This window comes from Xenopus laevis, chromosome 9_10L (genome assembly GCF_017654675.1).
Source record: "Xenopus laevis strain J_2021 chromosome 9_10L, Xenopus_laevis_v10.1, whole genome shotgun sequence".
Classification (NCBI taxonomy): domain Eukaryota; kingdom Metazoa; phylum Chordata; class Amphibia; order Anura; family Pipidae; genus Xenopus; species Xenopus laevis.
This window is the reverse complement of record NC_054387.1, coordinates 75,260,839-75,280,680: the sequence shown is the minus strand read 5'-3', so window position 1 is coordinate 75,280,680 and position 19,842 is coordinate 75,260,839. Positions and strand designations below refer to the sequence as shown.

Below are 19,842 nucleotides of genomic sequence, written 5' to 3'. Positions count from 1 at the left end.
GGTGTGCTAATAATGTGGACATGGTCTTGCAGTAACATGGGTGTGGTTTAAAGTGGGTGTGGTCTAAAACAGGGAGTGGCTAACACTGGCTTCCGTTATCAGCGCCCTCCACCATGTAGATTGGAAAAATTCCGGCCCTCGGTACCATAGAAGTTGGACAGCACTGATTTATGGTATGGAGATATCTATAACATCCTATTAAATTCGTTCTAGCAAAAAAAAAAAAAACTTTTAAAGTTGTTGTATAATAAACGGTGAATTATAAATCTCCATTAATGTCCTCTTAAAATGTGCAGGCCAGTCTCCCACATGTCCCAGGGCAGTTGTTCCTAATTAATATTTACCACTTCACTTAGTCATTAATGAAATAGGGATGGCTGCCTAGGAAACAAGAGTTTAATGAAAGTGTGGAGGCAAATACAGTTCTGAGGTTACCTCCCTGATTTCCCACATGCCTAACAAGCAGACATAAATGTCCATGGGAGGCAAAGACCGACCAATCACAGTCTTCTTGAAATTCCTGTCAATCAACATAACTATGTTTGGACAAATAGTTTGATCCCATCTGAAATCCATACCTATATCTATGTAAAATAGTCATGCACTTCAAATGTCATTAGCATACATTGAGATTATTCATATAGTTTGGGCCCTGAGGTCACCAAGTTTGTTAATTTGGGGCAAGCAGGTTATTTCAGATACAACTTCTGACATTTAGGCAAGGAAATTAGTTGCACTGCTGGGTATCATTGATTAAAAGCTGGTCATTTTATGTCCTGACCTGACATCGGCTGTACACATACATACATACATACAGTACATACATACAAGCACAGTTACTCAAAGTCTGTACTTGAAGTGGATTAGGTGCATTTTTATCTAGTAACAAAGTAACCCTCAAATACAAAAATCACGTTACTAGCTATATACAGCCAAGATGAGGAATGTCAGAGCATTACTCAAGAATAAATTGTATGCTATTGGCACTGCTAAAGTTGCAGAACTACAGCCCCTAAAATACCCCCCAGGACAGCCCCTTTGGTTTTAAAATGATGGGAGCTGTAGTTTTACAGAAACTGTGTTCTAGAACCCGAGTAGCTTGGCAGAGGAGGAAGGAAAATACTTCTACTTTACAAAGGCCAGGTACAATATATGCTACTGTGTATATAATATATTCGATAACATGAATTGTATGGATTTCCTGTTCTCCAGCATTTGGCTGCCATCATTTCCATCCTGTGTCTAATCACAAGTTATATCTAGATCTATATGCACTGGATATCTATATGCACTGGATATCTATATCTATAAGCACAGAGTATCTAGATCCATAAGCATTGGATGTCTAAATCTATAAGCAACAACTATCTTTCTGTGTTTTGATGGGCACAAGGCTATTGTGCTTCTGATTTAATATCGGAAGGAGCTAATAGTTATACATATAAAATGAAGGGCAGCAACGAGTCATGCAAACATTCTGTACTATATTTGTGTATTCAACATTCCCATAAGTAAAGCAAATAAACATCCCTATCCCATAATTTAGAGTCCAGCTGTAAGTTGACCCATGAGTGTCTTTCACTATGGCCCAAGTTTAAGATGGTATTGAGTTGGGCATGTAAATAAAGCACTGGTAAAATGTTTTTGCTGTTAGGTCAGATGTATAAATACTTTCCTTTTCATACACTTCTCGCTCTCTGTTGGCATTATGCCTGGTGGTTTTGTGCCAGATTTTGGGTCTGGATTGTAGGTATGGGGCAGGTGTATTTTTTTAGGTTTCTATATGCACTGTACCTCTAAGAGCTACTTTGCATCCTCCATCTTGTGTTACTGATGGCACTGCCACCAATGAAATACGTGACATTTGATATCACAACATGTATTATTTCCTAGTGTTCTAACAGCAGCTTCAGCTGAGACAGGATTTCAGCACCTGTTGACCATACACTTATAGCTGAATCAACCAAGGCATCATCCTTGGCAATGCGCTTATCTAAAGTATAACCTGCCCTTGGCATGGCAATGTCACTCTTCTTAAGGAACGTCACAGGGCAGAGATCATTCCCCCCGTCACCGACATAGACAATTTTAGAATAGTGCACCGAGTTTGAGGACTGCTTGGCTACAAACTCTTCCAAGACCTTCTTTTTGCACAGATTTGTAGGACATGTTGCACAGTGGTGAACGTGACAATTCTGAACGGTGAGATTTCCAACACTATCGAAAGCTGCAGGGTTAGTGAACACCTTGTCGAAAACATTGTGAACATTGGCATGCGTTAGAATCCAATCAATGAAGATGGTGTTGGAATCTGAGATGATGATGCAATCAAAGAAGCCTTTGTTTTGGGCAATAAAATGGAGTAACTCTGTCATCCCTGGGGTGTAGGGAATAGCAATCATGATCCTTTTCATGTCCTCTTCTCGTATTCCTTGCTCTCCCAGGTAGCTGAACACTCGGCCCATATATTCTGTCCATTTGCCCTTCTCATACGAATTCTGCAACCCGTTTGGAAGCTTTTTCCCGGGCACACACTGGACAATCCAGGTATCGCTATTATCATTTATAATGGTGTGATCAAAATCAAAAACCAAGAGGATCTTCATGGCTGCTGGGTATAGCAACACCTGTGTTCCTCTTGCCTAAAAAGGGTAAATGATAAAGTAACATTGTTATAGACAGAATACAGTAAATCCAATATAGAACTGGATCAGTGCAATATTACATTCTAACTAGCAGTCCCGTAGCTGGGCACCCAAGATACTTGGGAAATTGGTCTTCCTTTTACCCCTGGGTGAGCACCAAAACAGGAACTTAGCAAAGACTTAGCAAAGGTTCAAAAGGGCCTTCATTTTTCTGTACAGGGCTGCTGTATGTGGGACATCTTATGTCATCCAGGATTCTCAGAGGAGATAGTAAAACAAATTACCAGTCAGCAGATAAGCTCTCTGTATATTGAGTTATTCCTTAACTCAAAGCTTGACAAATGCTGCAGCTTAGGGTTTTGTTTATACAATGGTCATCATCTTATTTTCAGCAAATTTACCTTGTTAACTAGAGGAGAGGGTGAGTGAGTTTAGGAAAAACAAACCTTTTACATTGGCTAATGCCACAGGGGGGCTGGTCTCAGCATTTAAATGCTCATGTATGCATTTTCACTCCAAAATCTTGCATCCGGGCTAATGCAGTGGTTCTGTTTACAGGCAAAGACAATAGACAAAATGCCAACATTAGGGCTGATTTTCAATCTGTGGAAAGCCCCCTGAATGGCATTAACCTTAGTGCTTTATATATAGCGAATAAAGTACCGTCTATTGTAAAATTTAGGGATATTATAAGTCCCCGAGGAGTTCCATGACCATATAAAAGCACGGGGCCGAAGGCTTTTATAAAGGGCATGGAACTCCAAGGTTACTTCTAATATCCTAATATTTTCCAAGGGGTACTTTAATTATTATAATACACAATATTTAGTGAGTTGTGTGACAAAAATGACATCACTACTCGCCATTTTTAACTGATGACATCGCTAGTCACTGTTTATAAGGATATAATTTACAAGATATTCATGGCTTTTGTGTATTATAGCTGTATACTGCACCTCCTAGGGGGTTATGCCCAAGTTGACTTTCCCCAATACAAGCTATAAAAAAAAAATCAGTCTCTAAGCAAAGCCTAGAGAAAGCAGACTGCATGGTGGGGTGAAAGCAAGAATATGTCTCTGGGTGCAGAGTTCATTATTGCCGGGTTACAGCAGTGACACACCCATCTACTTGTATTACCAGCAGGGCTGTAAAAGATAAGAGTGTGCAGTATAAAGCAATAACTCAATAATTGTCACCAATGAGTAACAGTTAAAGGAAGAAGGCAAGTCAACCCCTAAAAAAATTGCCTAATAAATAAAACATAATTCTCAGCAACTTTACAATATACATTTATTAATAATGTCAGTTATTTTAAAGTTATTTGTAAAGACAATTGCAAACGAAAGCAGCATTTGCTTAACTCCTGGTTGTTACTTTTAGAACAATTTTGCAAAAAGTCTGAGTTCCCCATCAAAGACAGTTCTGTTAGTCAAGCTGTCTTGTCTTACATTGTTTCAAAAGTCTTACTCATCAGGACAGAGAACAGACAGGGACAAACAAAAACAGCTTTAAATATTATAACATATACAAATAACTTAAAACCCGTGTAAAATTTGTAAAAAATGTATATTAGAAAGTTGCTTAGAATGATGTTTTCTTTTATTAGTCAATTATTTTGGGTTTGACTTGCCCTTTAAGCATGCAGTAAATATGCATTATGTTACAAAAATGGTCAGAATGCACAAAACAATTACCTTTATTTTATCATATAATTTTATATTAATGTGTAGGGCTGATAAACCCATACCTCCCAACTGTCCCATTTTTCACGGGACAGTCATGATTTTGACTGCTCAACTAGCAGTTCCGGATTGTTACTGAAATGTCCCGACTTCCTCTTTGAGCTCCTGCACTGAACATTCAGAAAAAGACACAATATTTCTAAAACTGAGGCTTTTGGTAGTGAGCCCAGAATACGTGGCAGGTGCACTTAGATGAATTTGTAACAATTTAAGATAAATTAGCTGGGAAGGGTGGGAGCTACAACAAGGAGCTGGTCACTGCTCCTGTATAACTATAACAAACAAGGGAAAGTGGTGCTCAACACTAATTCTTAAAAACATTAGGCGGGGGTGCAATGAGGCTGTGACCACAAAATACATACAGACAAATACATGACCAGCAGTGACCAGCTCCATGTTGTAGCTCCCAACCTTCCCAGCTATAGTCAGGTGATCCCACTGGTGTCTAATAAAAGGGCAGCCAAGTATGGAGGTTTACTTTGAAAGCAGCAAGTTAAGTTGCAGGTAATACCTAGTCCCTTTGTAAAATGTATAATGAAGCAATAGAATTCTTAATGAATCAGATAAAATTGAGCGTAGGACTGGCCAGATATGGGATGACTTTGACGTAGTTGGCCAGCTTAAATATATTGCAATATATGGACAAACAATCCCTGTGTTGTTTGAGGGGTAAGGCATTTTTCAGTAGCAGTATGCACAAAATGTCTGTCTTAAATATATTGATAATGGTTTGAGTGCAGAGGACCTCTTGTATTTGACAATTTAAGATAAGAAAAGAAACAATTGTAACTATGGCAATAAAAACTACAGGAAGTATACAGACTTACTGCTGAGAGAGAGACTGCACCCCACAATGCTACTGGGTGAATGCTACTCCCATCAGTCTTACTATTCAAAGGCTCTCAAAGTCTAGGGTACATGTTCCAGCCAATTACTCACATTACTAGTCGCACCTCAGGAATGGATACGATCCCAGATTCTCTCCTGACTCGCTTCTGCCTACTCTAGGCGCCTACGTAGGAAACAGCACGCCGAAGCCACGCCTTTTCCATCCCTCCAGCCAATAGGCATTGCCTGTACAGTAACCGTATGCGCCTATTGGCTGATAATTCCCTGTGAGCGAATGATCGCTCTAAACTGAGCAAGTGTAGCGGAGGGACGTAACAAATAATGGTTGGCTACGTAAATAAGGGCGGTACAGACAGCAGATAGCAAACGCGGAATGAATGGGGGAACAACGAGAACAGAGCAAGTTGGGGACTAAGGCAAATTCCCTTACTGACTTACGGAAGAAGAAATAACCACGTACTAAATGGTTCTCTGTTACTGCTACATTTGTTTACAATCACGTGGCTGTTGTGTTAAGCAAACATTGTGAATACTGCCATCAGTAAAGATGGCTGCTTAGTAGATTTTTCAACCGTCCAATAGGAGGTGCGATTCAAAGAGCAAGTGTGAGGAATCGCCTCCCTTCCAACCATTGCTGTTGCTAAGCAACGGATAGATTCAACCAGCTTCTGGTTACTAGGTGATAGAAGCCGCAACAAAAAAGCTAGAAGTTTGTATGGGGGCGAGTGTGCTTAGTTCTACTTCTCAGTGATGATGGCTACTACTTTGTCTGCTCCCGTCGTGCAGCATGGGAGGAGGAAAGGTCTTAGCAGAGCAAAGTCAGGTGAGTGGGTGTTGGCTGAAGTGTAACCCCCCATTTAACAGTATATTATACAGTGGCAGAATTGGGTTTAGTGGGCTAGAACATTTGAAATATTTACACAAAGAAATGGGGCTTGAGTTGCCCCTACTACTGGCCCCTGCGAGGATTCCAACCTGTCTCCCCCTCCCCCAGTGCTATTGTGAACTCTATGCTGCAGATTCACCTTTTTCTGAGGCAATTCGCAATTGGTTTTAATTTTTTATTATTTGTGGTTATTTAGCTTTTTTTTATTCAGCAGCTGTACAATTTGCAATTTCAGCAGTCTGGTTGCTAGGGTCCAATTGTTATCTGTATCGTAGTAACAGATGATTGGATACTCGACTGGCTTTGCATCCAATCTGTACTTCAAAGCAAATTAGTTCAGAAAGCGGCATACAAAATGTAGCTAAAATGTAACTTTTAGTAATGTATTGTAACCTATAAAAGTGCTCCACTATAGACATATTTGCTGCTCAACGACATCGCTAGCCGTGCTGGACAATGTCCTTAAACAACAGGTTTAAAAACCACAAAAGGTGGATACATGGTGTCACAAAAGAGATACAGTTGAATAAAGAAATAATGAAAGCACCAATGTCTCAGTACACACAGGCGCCCACTCCCTCCCTTTCATTCGCCCTCCCCCCTCCTGCCTGTCTACGCGGGGACTGAGTGGGAGCTACTCACACCACTGTCCACCTATGCCGCCCTACGCGTTTCACAGACTACATCGCTTCATCAGGGGCATAAGTAACGACCGCGCTTAATTTTCTAGTTTCAATAGGTAAACCGGTACATCTGTATTAAGTCACGCGATATTTGCACCATTTGACTTCCGGTTCTTGGACAGAATGAAGACTATGAATACATTACAAAAAACTGTATATGAGAGCTATTCAATTGTGCTCACTTATATACCCACCTTTATGAACCTTTCCTAAATTTCTCTTTTTCCAGAGTGAACAAATCTGATATTATAATATGTTTCTACACAGGCCTTGTAAGAACGTGTCCTCTGGATGCTAGGATAGTGAGTAGAATACTGGCAATGCAAGCGTACTGCATAGAAGAAGCTTCCCAAGAACCAGAAGTCACATGCTGTGAATATCGCGTGATTTAGAGAATCTGGACATATAGGTTTACCTATTTGTACTAGAAAATTAAGCGCGATCGTTACTTATTCCCCTGATGAAGTCAATGTAGTCGGTGAAACGCGTAGGGCGGCATAGGTGGACAGTGGTGTGAGTAGCTCCCACTCAGTCCCCACGTAGACAGGCAGGAGCAGCATGGGGGGAGGGCGAATGAAAGGGAGGGAGTGGGCACCTGTGTGTACCGAGCCATTGGTGCTTTCATTATTTCTTTATTGAGCTACATCTCTTTTGCAACACCATGTATCCACCTGTTGCAATTTTTAAACTTGTTGTTTTTCAAGGACATTGTCCGGCACTGCTAGCAATATGATTGAGGAGTGAGTATGTCAATAGTGGAGCGCTTTTATTGGTAACATTATTAAAAGTTACGTTTTAGCTAATTTTTGTGCACCACTTTCTGAACTCGTTTGCTGTGACGTAAAGATTGGATGCAAAGCCAGTCGAGTATCCAATCATCTGTTACTTTGCTACAGATAATAATTGATACAATTTATACAAACCTGCAGACTAGTGTCATGTTTGGTTGTGCTCAAATCTAAGGTGTAGATTCCAAATTACCCTAACAACCATGCATTAATATGAATAAGAGACTGGAATATGAATAGGGGAGGCCTGAATAAAAAGATAAATTATAAAAAGTGGCAATACATTTGTTGCCTTACAGAACCTTTTGTTTTTAGATGGGGGGGGGGGGTCTAAAAAAAATAAAATCAAAAACTATAAAAAAAATAAAAAAAAATAATGAAGACCAATTGAAAAGTTTCTTAGAATTGGCTATTCTATAACATACTAAGTGTTAAATTAAAGGTGAAAAACCCCTTTTAACAGGAGGTGCAATTCCCAAAAAGCGAGATGGGTTTCGACTACACTGTCGCCTCTTTAGAAATACAGGACATACAGATACTGCTCTCACTAGCAATTGGTATATTTACAAATGGCTTTTTTTTCTTTATTACATTTTTGTTGCAGCTGGAAACAATACAGAAGTGCTTTCAGGAATAGCTAAACCAAAACCCATTGATCTGATGCAAGTCACTGTATTCCCCAAGGCTGAATGGGAGAGAATTGTAAGCAACACAAACACCTTAGAGGAAGAAGCCAGGCAAATATATGAAGAGAAGAAAGAAAGGGAAGCCTTACATTTAAAGTCCAAGGAAGTGGTGAAAAACTGGACCAACACCATAGCTGTGAGTAAGCTCAAACAGAAGATAAAAAGGATATGGTTATGTGCCTTATACCTATGCCGATTTAAAGTGGCCATGCATTTATTATAATTATCTGTACATGAACAGGGGCTTGCCAGTCCTGACTGATATCATTGGATTACTGTTCAGGGACCAGATGGGTTGAAAATTTCAGCAAATATGCACTGGCCAACATGGAGTATTGGCAGCAGCTCAGAGCACAATGAGCATTTATAACACCAACAACTTCAAGGAGAGTGTCTACAAAGATCAGCAGGGACTGTCTAAAGAGACATGGGGCTGCTGACTTATACAGCTAGCTTTATGCATATAATAAAGCATTTCTAATGTAATTCAGTATTAGGGTATATTTACAATCTGACATCATATAGCTATATGATTGCTGAAGTTCAATTGTCTATGGAAGTTAAAAGCATTTACACATTAACAGGGTATGAGACAAAAGAGGCTGGAATCAAAGAAGCTCCGTGAGGAAAAAGAGGAGAAGGAGAAAAAACTGATTGATTTAGAGGAAGCAAAATTTCAGGCGCAAAAAAGGAAAGAGGCAATTGAAAAAGCCAGGCTCAAGCAGTACTATCAAAATGACAAAGTTAAAACATTCCATGTAAGTGGCCTTCATTTGTTCTATAGATATCTATGTGAGAGAGGAAGGTAAGAGTTCTGCATGCCCATGTCTATAATCAACCATGCCTCAACATGTGTACTTGGGGTATGTAATGTAGGTAATTGTTAAAGAATGTTAGGACATCACAGAATAACAGAATAGCCATGGTGGTACAGTGGTTTATTGAATGGGGTAAAATCATTGGGAGGTGAGAGAAGTTAGAGTGGCCACAGGCAATGTACCTAATTTATAAAACACTTTCTTGTTATTGGATATATTATGCACTAATATCAGTTGCTTTAAAGGGATTGTTCACCTTCAAATTAATTTTTAGTATAATATAGAGAGTGATATTCGGAGACAATTTGCATTTTTTATTATTTGTAATTTAGGAGTTATTTAGCTTTTTATTCAGCAGCTCTTCAGTTTGCCATTTTGGCAACCGGGTTGCTAGGGTGCATATTATCCTAGCAACCATTCATTGATTTAGATAATAGACTGGAATATGAATAGGAGAGGGCCTGATTAGAAAGATGATTAATAAAAAGTAGCAATAGCAATACATTTGTAGCCTTACAGAACATTTGTTTTTAGATGGGGTCAGCGACCCCCATTTGGAAGCTGGAAAGAGCCAGAAGAGGAAAGCAAATAATTCAAAAACTATACAAAAAAATGCAGGCCAGTTGCAAAGTTTCTTGGAATTAGCTATGCTATGACATACTAAAATAAACCACCCCTTTCTCTCTCTCTTGCTGCCATTTAAATGTGGGTTTTCCCAAATATGGGACGTTAATTTTCAGAGTGCCTTGTTACTTACGGAAGTAGCAAAAGAAAGGGAACTGCAGATAGAGCTGAAGAATAAGATTTTGGCTCAGAGCAAGAAAAATGAAAAACACTGGCAGCGGGAACTGGAGGAAGGCATAGCTGAAGATCAGAGGAAAGCATTGCAGCAACTTACGGACAGACGGAATAACAGCAATGAGCTCCTCAAGCAGTATGTTGAATCAATTCTGACAAAATGACATGTTTAAAAATATGTTGATAAATGTGCCCATTTATTAACTTCCTGATAGGAACTTTTTTTGAAAATTGGAAGGGTTAACAATTATGATAAAATGCAAAATGCTGGGAATTCATCAAGTGCCCAAGTTCATATATCAAACCTGCTCACTTTTATTTTGTCTTTATCACATCTCCATTCTCCCAGTATCGTATCCTTGCTTTTTTGGTCTCCATCCAGTTTATTTCCAATCCCAATTTCTCCTTTCCATTTTTTTTCCAAGATAGACTTTGTGGAGCACACAACTTTATTTGTATCATCTTTCTCCAATCTAGGATTGAAGAACAAAAACACAAAGCAGAATTGGAGAACATAGTCAATCAGAGAGAAGGAGAAGAAATCCAGAGACTAACCAGGGACTATGAGATGGAAATGAGGAAGCTTGCCCAACATAAAATTGAGCAAAAACAAGAAATGAAGAGGACTCATCTAGTGAGTAAAAAGCTGCTTCCCTAAAGACAAACAATTAGGTCTGTTGGGAACTTGGGGGACATATTTGCAGCATGTAAATGCCACTGGAAAGTAACTAGTGTCCCAGCTGCTTGTCCCCCCAACTCAACCATTTCAATGGTAAAATATTAAGTTATCTTTTCATTATCATCAAACAAGGTTGATTAGCTTGACTTTTCTCACTCATATAGCCTTTAAGGCTAAGGCCACACTAGGCGATAGCGCCGCGATTTGACTCGCGGCGACTTTTAAGCCGCAATCGCTGGGGAAACTTTTGCGCTGGCGTCTATGGGGAATCGCGAAAAATCGCCAGCGTAAAAACACACGCGGCGATCTTTTCTCTACTGTCGCTCGAAATTGCCTCGCTAGGCGATTTCGAGCGACAATAGAAAAAAGATCGCCGCGTGTGTTTTTACGCTGGCGATTTTTCGCGATTCCCCATAGACGCCAGCGCAAAAGTTTCCCCAGCGATTGCGGCTTAAAAGTCGCCGCGAGTCAAATCGCGGCGCTATCGCCTAGTGTGGCCTTAGCTTAAAGGGGCTGTTCACCTTCCAACACTTTTTTTCATATCAGTTGGTTTCAGATAGTTCACCAGAGATAAAGACGTTTTCCAATCACTTTCCATTTTCAAAGTGTGACTGTTTTTCTATTATTCATGTGTAAAGTGTCATTTTTCCTCTTTCTAAAGCAGCACTGGGAGGGGGGTCGCCGACTCTGTAACTGTTCTAAATTGATACATTCAGTGGATACATTTCTTATCTTAAGCCCTGCTGAGCAGAATCCCTGAGTTTCATTAATGGCAGCTGTTAGAATTGATATAATTGTTGCTAATATTCCAGAGATGCTGTTGAGAAATGTATCAACTAAATATTGCAAAATTTTAACAGTTCAGAATCTGTACCTGAATTACTGAGCTGCCAGACTGAAACAACAAGGACATTCAACTTTAAACTTAGATTTTGGAAAAACGGTAAAAAATGGAAAGCGTTTGATAAAAAGTCTTCTGGAGTACAATCTGAAAGCAATTGAACTGAAAAGTGTTTGGAAAGTGAACAACCCCTTTAAGGTGCTATACATGCATTGATTGTACAATTATTGATGCATGTATATGACCTTGACGAATACCCATTGAGTATTGTGTACCTCATGTAAAGTTGACCTTATATTTAGCTAAATTACCTATTTAGACTGATGGTTTGGATTTTTTCCTTTGGCAGGCCCATATCTCAGACAGAGATTTTGTCAGAGCTCTGGAAAAACAAAAGGAAGAAGACAACGATGAAATGCTGAGACACTTCGTTCTAGCCAAGAGAAAGATGGGCAACTTGAGAAAAGCAAAAGAAGTAGAAATGAACAGGTATGAAATCTGCAAAGTAGCCCACAACATGTGTGTACGTATAACTATCATGAATCAGCCTAATAATTAAATACATGTCATCATAAAATCTGCATTGTCTTTCGAGTTATAATATATTATTAGCAATCTTAGGCAACGCTGGTCATATATCCAACTTCCTAATGGGTGTGTTTAACATTCTTACTCTGGTGAGAACTGAGGTCAGAAAGATTCAAAATTACACTCACTGGTTATTAGTTATTGGGTGAGGTTATACAGTTCTGCAGTAGGGGAATTTACCTTTACCAGTGGTTGCCTGTGTCTGGCATTATCATCTGATACAGCGGCATTTGCTTCCAGCTGCATACAAAATATCTACAGCTTATTATTTTTTATGTACAATATATGTTCACACATAATGATGACAATTATTGAAATCAACTATTTAAGTGCCAGCAGAATTTTCCATTTGCACTCAGTACTAGCTGTTATCTGAACATATGCACTCTCTCACTTTAGGGGCATTTCCTTGGGGGGATTTTTAGTTTATCTAGGAAAATTATACATTGTTTTTTTTTTTTTCAAGAGAGAGCCTTCTAAATCTGCTGGAGTTTGTGTGTATTTCCACTTCTGGAGCAAGATTTAGAGCTCTAAATACCAAAGAAAAATTAAAAAAAATGCTATTTTCATGATATAGGAATGTATACCTTAAATTATTTTATGCACAAAAATTTGACTGATTTGAAAAGCCTCATGTCTTTCAAACGTGCCAATACCAGATATGTATAGTTTTATGGAGATTTCTGACTTTTGACTCCCAGCAGTAAATTATCGAATTTAGAATGCACTACAGTAGAATACGGTATTCTTGAGTCAAAAATCATTAGGTTTACCCCAGTTAACCATATATTTTTTAAAAAGTACACATTGTGCCAAATCCAAAATGGTTAACCATGTCACCTAATTACCAAACATCAAAGCTTTTCTGAACTTAGTATTTTTTATAAAAATTAACACATTTTTAAAAACAAAATGTACCAAGAAAAAGACCTAAATATGAATGCCAAGGGTCCAGTTTGATGCTCATTGTGAATTGATTACAATTAAGTATTAGGTATCTAGCACTTAGAGACCCCAAAATGAAGTTAGTACATACGAAATTGTCCCAGGTGTCACTTCAGCTAATGAAAATTCAACACATTTACTGCATTTTTGGGGGGTAAAAACACAAAAAAAATGTTGACCACCTAAAACCATATATTTTTGGAAAGTATGTATTTGGGCAAATCCAAAATGGGTAACCATGTATTGCTACTCCATACTACTGGGTCGCAATTCTTTCCCAAATTTGTTGGTTTTTATGAAATACCTGAAAATAACCTCAAACCTTTCAAATTCTAGCACCTTATCTCACACATAGCATAAGGTACCAAGAAAAAAACATCCTAAATCTGAATGCCAGGGTTCCACTGAATAGTTTGATGACCATTGTGTATAGGATTACCAAAGTATCTGGTGCTTAGAGACCCCAAAATTAGGTTAGCACATACACATTTCATCGCATTCATATTTCCACTACTAAAATAAATACTGCCTGATTTATGTGGGGTAAACGGCAAATTGGTAAATCAACCACAACCATATATTTTCAAATATATCCAAAATCGGGAAAATACATCTTTCTATAGCAAACTATCAAACTGCAAGGCTATGCTAATTTCTGAAAATTATCACAAAGCTTACACTTCATCCCATTATATTCCCCAGATTCAATAAGGTACCAACATAAAACATCCTTAATAGGCACGCCAGAGGTCAACTGAACAATTTGATGCCTAATATGCATAGATTTAACAAACTATGTGGTGTACAGTGACCCCCAAATGAAAATAGCGCATATGAATTTTCAAGGCTGACACTCTGGCTGCTGCAGTATAAGCACCTGATATGTGTATTTTGTGCCTACAAGCAGGGAGACCCTTGAAAAACATATTTTCTTAAACTACACATTCTGATGAATCCAAAATGGGTAAATACCCCTTTCTACGGCAAACTACCAAACTGCAAAGCCATGCTAAACATAACAGTTTTTATGATATTATGGAAAATGTGGCCTTCATGTAATTTGGAGCTTTCTGGATAATGGGTTCTGTATAACAGATCCCATACCCAAAATGTAGTAAGTAATAATGGAAAGTAAAACAGTCCTTATTTAAAATAAGCCACTGTAGGAAGAATCCTTCATGACTCTAATAAACGAAGATCCATTCAATTTTAAAAACTTAGCTGTGTGTAGCATGGAAAAACAAACTGTTTGTGTGCCTGTACTATTTTCAGGCAAGTTGAAGAGAACAGGGATAAAATCACTGAGCTTCTGTCAGCATGGTATAAGCAGAAAGCAGACAACGAAGAGGAACGCACAGCAAAAGCAATGGAAGATCAGGAAGCAAAGCAAAAGAAAGAAGCCCAGGAGAAAGAAGAGAAAATAAAGGCAGATATAAAGGCGATAACAGAGCACAGACTTGCTACTGTGAGTATAGGCAATAAAAAAAGCCAAGTCCTAAGAAATGACAAATTAAACAGCATTTTTTATATCTAATAAATGAAGCGTGTCCATTTTAAATATACAATGAGAGTGAAAAGAGCACTGACCAGGGTGGAACTCCCCAGCTCTTGGATTTTAAGGGACATGTTTATGAAACTGTGAAACATTTTATTGTATTTTTTAAAGATGTTCGCTTTTAAATAACAAGAGCACATAAATATACAATGACACATCAGTATCTATTTAAGGGGTTATGTGGTCTGAGCATCCCTAAATAGCAGATCATCAGGAAGATCCAGTGTAGTGTTCGTGTCCAGCCTGGGGGCCCATGTGTTTTCAGATTTCATTGCAGATCCACGGGTAATGTATGATCATTTTATGAGGGGCGCTGTTTTGATGAGTGCTAGCCATTGTACCAATCGGGAGGGGGGGAGGGATTGGATTGATCGACTTCATGATTATTTTTTTCACAGAAAACTTTGCTCTCAATAAGTTTGTAGAGTGGTTTTGGTGGACTAACTCATCTACCAAACCTAGAAGACATACTAAATACTATAGGAGTTTTAGGTAGTTGAAGTTGCTCATCTAAGTATTGCATAATTTCAGACCAGTAGGTGGCTATACGAGTACAGTCCAACACTACGTGAACAAAACCTGCATTCATAATTTGGTATTTGGTACATTCTGCATTGGTTCTTCTGCCTATGATTTTAAGTCTTATTGGCGCGATTTAGATTTGTGACGGAATCTACATTATAAACTTCTCTCTTATGGCAATAAGATAGTCATGTAGTTAGTCAGTCACTTCTTCCCAATGTTCATCATTTAGCAGGAGGAGCATATGCTTCCATTCAATTTTTGCCCTATCAAAGTGGGAGGGTGATAATGTGAAGGTGATTTTGTATAGTTGCAAGAAAACTTTCTTAGTGTTTGTAACCCAGTCTGGCTTCCCATGAGGCCGTAACTTTGATTTTGCTGTAATTTACCCTTTAATAAAAATGCTTCTTACTACATCCAAACAGCCACCAAGTGGAGTTGGTAACAGGCTCCAGCAGATGCATTGTCATTATATTTACATTGAATAGTTTTGTTTAAAATCATTGGCAATAATGGTCACACTATACTGCAGTTCTATATCAGCTGTTTAGGCACGGCTTTTTGAATCATGTAGATCAATTTTCCCCATACTGTAGGGTAGGGGTGGCTCCACTATACAACTAAGGGTAAGATTTTTGGTGAATGCCTGTTATATCTTCTATATACACTTACAAGCTCTGCTAGAAGATCAGTTAGGGAGAGATTTGGGTATACACATACATATTTCCATGTCTACTGGGGGACTGAACAAAGAATATTCCAATACTAAACATACATCGACACAGCAAAATAAAGTCTTCATTATTTGATGGTAATGGAAATGTAATCAACACCACATCAATAATGGTTGCATGATGTTTCTTGCAGAGAAAGAAGAAGGAGGATAAAGAAAAAGAGGAGAAGATGAAAGCTCTGCAAACCCTTTACTCCATGAAAGAAAGTGATCATCTATTTTTGCAGCAACAGCAAGAGAAAATGAGAAGAGCAGAGGAAGAAAGCAGGAATGCGCATGCTGTGCAAGTCCAGCAAATGGTATTACACATTCTAATTGATCACCTTTGCAGGTTGCCTATATACCTGATACTTATGTGTTCCCTGATATCAGTCACACTTTATAAACATTTTATTAGACTTTGGAGTTGATAAGTATAATTGCATAGGCATTGGATTGGATAGACTGTTCTGTAAAACTGGAGCCATTTGGGATAGAATGTTACGACTAAGTAGATAACAGCAGCCAAATATGCAAAGTCCTTGGCTTTTAGTCTGCATAATTTAGATCATCCTGCCAAGTGATTACTGTTGGGGTGTGAGCAAAAGTATCTCATTGTTTGGTGTAGCAGTAAGGTTATGAGCTTCATTGTACAGGCAAGATCCGTCCAGCAATACGCATAGAGAATTTGCCAGCCAGTAAACACGTAGCAGTATCATGATCCACAGCATGTGCCATTTATTATGAGGCATACCTGTTTAATCACTGGTGGAAAGTCTAAATGGATTTGTCCTGTTTTGTCACTGGGATTTTTGCCACATTTCTCACTTATGCTACACATTCCCTGTATTCCCACAGTGATCACTACTAAAACTGGTAAGAGTAGCATGTGCATGTCCAGGTTTAGATTAAAGAATTGTTCAGTATGAAAATAAAAACTGGGTAAAAGGATAGTTATTTAGCCAAAATAGGTCTATAAAGGCTGGAGTGACTGGGTGTGTCACATAATAACCAGAACACTACTTCCAGCTTTGCAGCTCTCTTGTTTTACAATGATTGGTTACCAGGCATTAACCAATCAGTGACTTGAGGGAGGGGCACATTGGTCATAACCATTTGCTTTTGAATCTGAGCTGAATGCTGAGGATCAATTGCAAACTCACTGAACAGTTATGTCCCATGTGGCACCCTTCAAGTCGCTGACAAACTCAGAGTTAGAGAGCTGAAAACCAGTAAGTAGTGTTCTGTTCCGTTAGACATCCAGTCACTCCAGCCTTTATACATTACATTTTTGGCTAACTATATCAGAAACATTTTCTTTTTTGCACAGGCTATTTACCCAGTTTTTCTGTTTACACTGAACTGTTCCTTTAAGAGTAATGGCAAAAGAGCTCGCCATTATACCCTCACACACAATATGCCAAGATAAATGTAATATTATCTAAACATTGATCACGATTAAGTGCAATAGCAGGATAAAATGCTTTGCTTGTCTAGTTTAATAAAACAGAAGACTGCACCACTTCCCCAAGAGAGCACTGTTATAGGATTATTGGCTTGGACAAGTAATTAATTTAATCTTCATTTTGGCACATAGGCAGAGAAGAAGGTAATGGCACAGTCGGACAGACAAGCTGATATCCAGTATGCAAAGCAAAGTGAATTATTACTGGCCAAGGAAGAGGAAGAGTTCCAAGACTATGCAAATCAAGTGATTGATGTGGTCACTAGAGCAGGGAGAAATCCATACGCACTGAAAAAAGCAGCAGAGAGTGGCACTGGGGGTGGGCACGGCCCGGTCTATACAGGAAGGGGGGGTATTCGTCCTAGTTACCTTGTACATGACACCAGTGGGGTTCAGTTACCCTCTTATAAGAACGGAACCACCCAGGAAATCAAAGGACTGTACGACAGCGGGGACATCCAGCATGGAAAGAGAAAACTTGGCTTTACATGGTGAAATAATGCTAGGATCATAGTAATTCACAACCATGACACCTAGCAAGATGTTACACCTATTTACTCACTCTGTATACTGAGCAATACAAGTGGCTGTGGAAATCTTTATTATTAAAAATGAAGTTTAAACCAGTTTATTTCATTTATTTACTTGTAAATTGATTCCAAGGGTAACTTATTAAAAAAAAGTCATATTTTATTAGTAATGTTGGTGCAAATGCTTGAAGTGGCCACTATTTAAAATAAATGTCCAATGAGCCATAATAAAGAAGAGGAGATCCTCTAATGCCCTAGACATGAGCCCACCCTTAAATATAAACGTGGCATGCCCCTCAAATTAGTTTAAAGTTTGGACTTTTCAAGGCAATCCTGCTTTAAAGAAGTAAAAGTCGCCAGCATTTTTTACAACTTTAATACATTTCTAGCATACAGGATATGATGTCACATATGATGTAGCTTCCTTTTATCATTTCACCTGGTCTGTGGTGGCGAAGTAAACTCTGGCAAAAGAGGTAACATTCAGTAAAATTCACAATTTACTGAATTTGCAGAGTAACGACCGTTCGCCAGAGCAAAAATCTGTGAATGAATGCTAGAGACTGTCTAGTTCACTAGTGAATTGTCATCTACGCCTGTTAGTGAATTGGTGATGTCCCTGTGGATGGAATTTTTGGCAAATTGTCGCTAGAGACGGCCACTTCGCCCTTTAGTGAATTTGCACCCGTTTGTGAACTGAAGTAACTGTTTCCATTAGTAAATTAGTTGGTAGAACTGGAGGCTGACAGAGTGGCATATGGAGCAGGTTTAATGGACACAGACATATGGCTCGGATACAGGAGGGTAGAAATAATCTTGAAGTGTATAAACACCATTACCTTGGGTAGGTTCTCGCATCAGTTTTCACCATGGCAGGTCTCACACTGAAAATACTGGAGCCACTGGACTGTCCTGTGTTGATCAGTACACAACTACACAATCCAGTACTTATCAGTCCCCAAACAAAGGGTAGCATTCTGGGAAAACAGCACCTAGTGTAGACAGATTGACAGCCATTAGCATTGCAGATGCTGCAAAAGCAAAAATTGCAGATGCTGAAAAGCAGCAGAGCTAAATTTTGAACAATACTGCAGAAAACAAAACTTTTAATATTTTTTTTTTTTTTAAATGTACCCAACACAGGTTTATGTAGTCAATTACATGACTGCCACAGAATCATAATTCTTTGTGAATAGACTGTTGGTAGGAAACTGGTTATATAAGCTGAAAACAAAAGCTAAAGACCTCCCAAAAACTCTAAGCAAAATCTACTTTCATTTTCTATTGGGCCCTAGATTCCCCTTAGGGTCAGGGCACACAGGCAGATTCGGGGAGATTAGTCGCCTGGCGACAAAGCTCCTCTTCTTCAGGGCAACTAATCTCCCCAAACTGCCTCCCTGCCGGCTAAAGTGTAAATCACAGGCGGGGTGGACCTTAAGTAGCCCGAAATTGCCTCACTAGGAAACTTTGGAAAACGAATCGCTCCAAGTTCCATCCCGCCGGTGATTTACATTTAAGGGTAAGGTCACACTGGCAGATTCGGGGAGATTAGTCGCCCCAGCAACAAATCGCCTCTTCTCTCCGAACTGCCTTCCCGCCAGATAAAATAAAAAAAATCGCCAGCGGGATGGTACTCACGTTGCTTCGTTTTCCAAAGTCCCCTCACGAGGAAACTTCGGGCAACTTTGGAAAACGAAGCTCCATGAGTGCCATCCCGGTGGCGATGTTTCATTATATCCAGCGGTAAGGTAGGGGAAGGCAGTTCAGGGAGAATAGTCACCCCAAAGAAGATATTTGTCGCCGGGCGACTAATCACCCTGAATCTGCCTCTGTGCCCTGACCCTTAAGATGGTAGGCTCTTTCATGGTGCTCTTGCTGGTATCCATGGGCACACCTTCCCTGTATGACTGGTTTATTTTCTTTCCAGTGATAAACAGCAACACATATGCACACTTGTTTTGAAGTGATTCTTCCCAGATGACACCAGGCATGAAAACCCATCTCTTCCTCTTGCTTCGGGGATAGTGGAAGCTGCAGTTTAAAAAAACAAAATTGCTGTGTTTGGCTTCTGCCACATTGGTAAAATGGTATTTATAAATATGTCAGCACT

General features: G+C 39.1%; 2 protein-coding genes across 2 annotated transcripts; one reads left to right on the top strand and one right to left on the bottom strand.

Annotated features, from left to right (window-relative positions):
* Positions 1 to 749: 749 nt before the first annotated feature.
* phospho2.L (phosphatase, orphan 2 L homeolog) lies at positions 750 to 5,352 on the bottom strand (the record flags this gene model as incomplete). Its single annotated transcript, NM_001096935.1, is given in 2 exon segments — positions 750 to 2,642; positions 5,327 to 5,352. A coding segment is annotated over 1 exon segment (717 nt). The 3' UTR covers positions 750 to 1,889.
* A 206-nt stretch (positions 5,353 to 5,558) lies between these two features.
* On the top strand, positions 5,559 to 17,828 carry ccdc173.L (coiled-coil domain containing 173 L homeolog). The gene is made up of 9 exons (XM_018235888.2): positions 5,559 to 6,059; positions 8,198 to 8,415; positions 8,864 to 9,037; positions 9,838 to 10,031; positions 10,373 to 10,529; positions 11,765 to 11,904; positions 14,221 to 14,413; positions 15,893 to 16,057; positions 17,335 to 17,828. Exons 1-9 carry the CDS (start codon positions 5,987 to 5,989, stop codon positions 17,695 to 17,697), a joined length of 1,677 nt encoding a protein of 558 aa, XP_018091377.1. The 5' UTR covers positions 5,559 to 5,986; the 3' UTR covers positions 17,698 to 17,828.
* Positions 17,829 to 19,842: the final 2,014 nt, after the last annotated feature.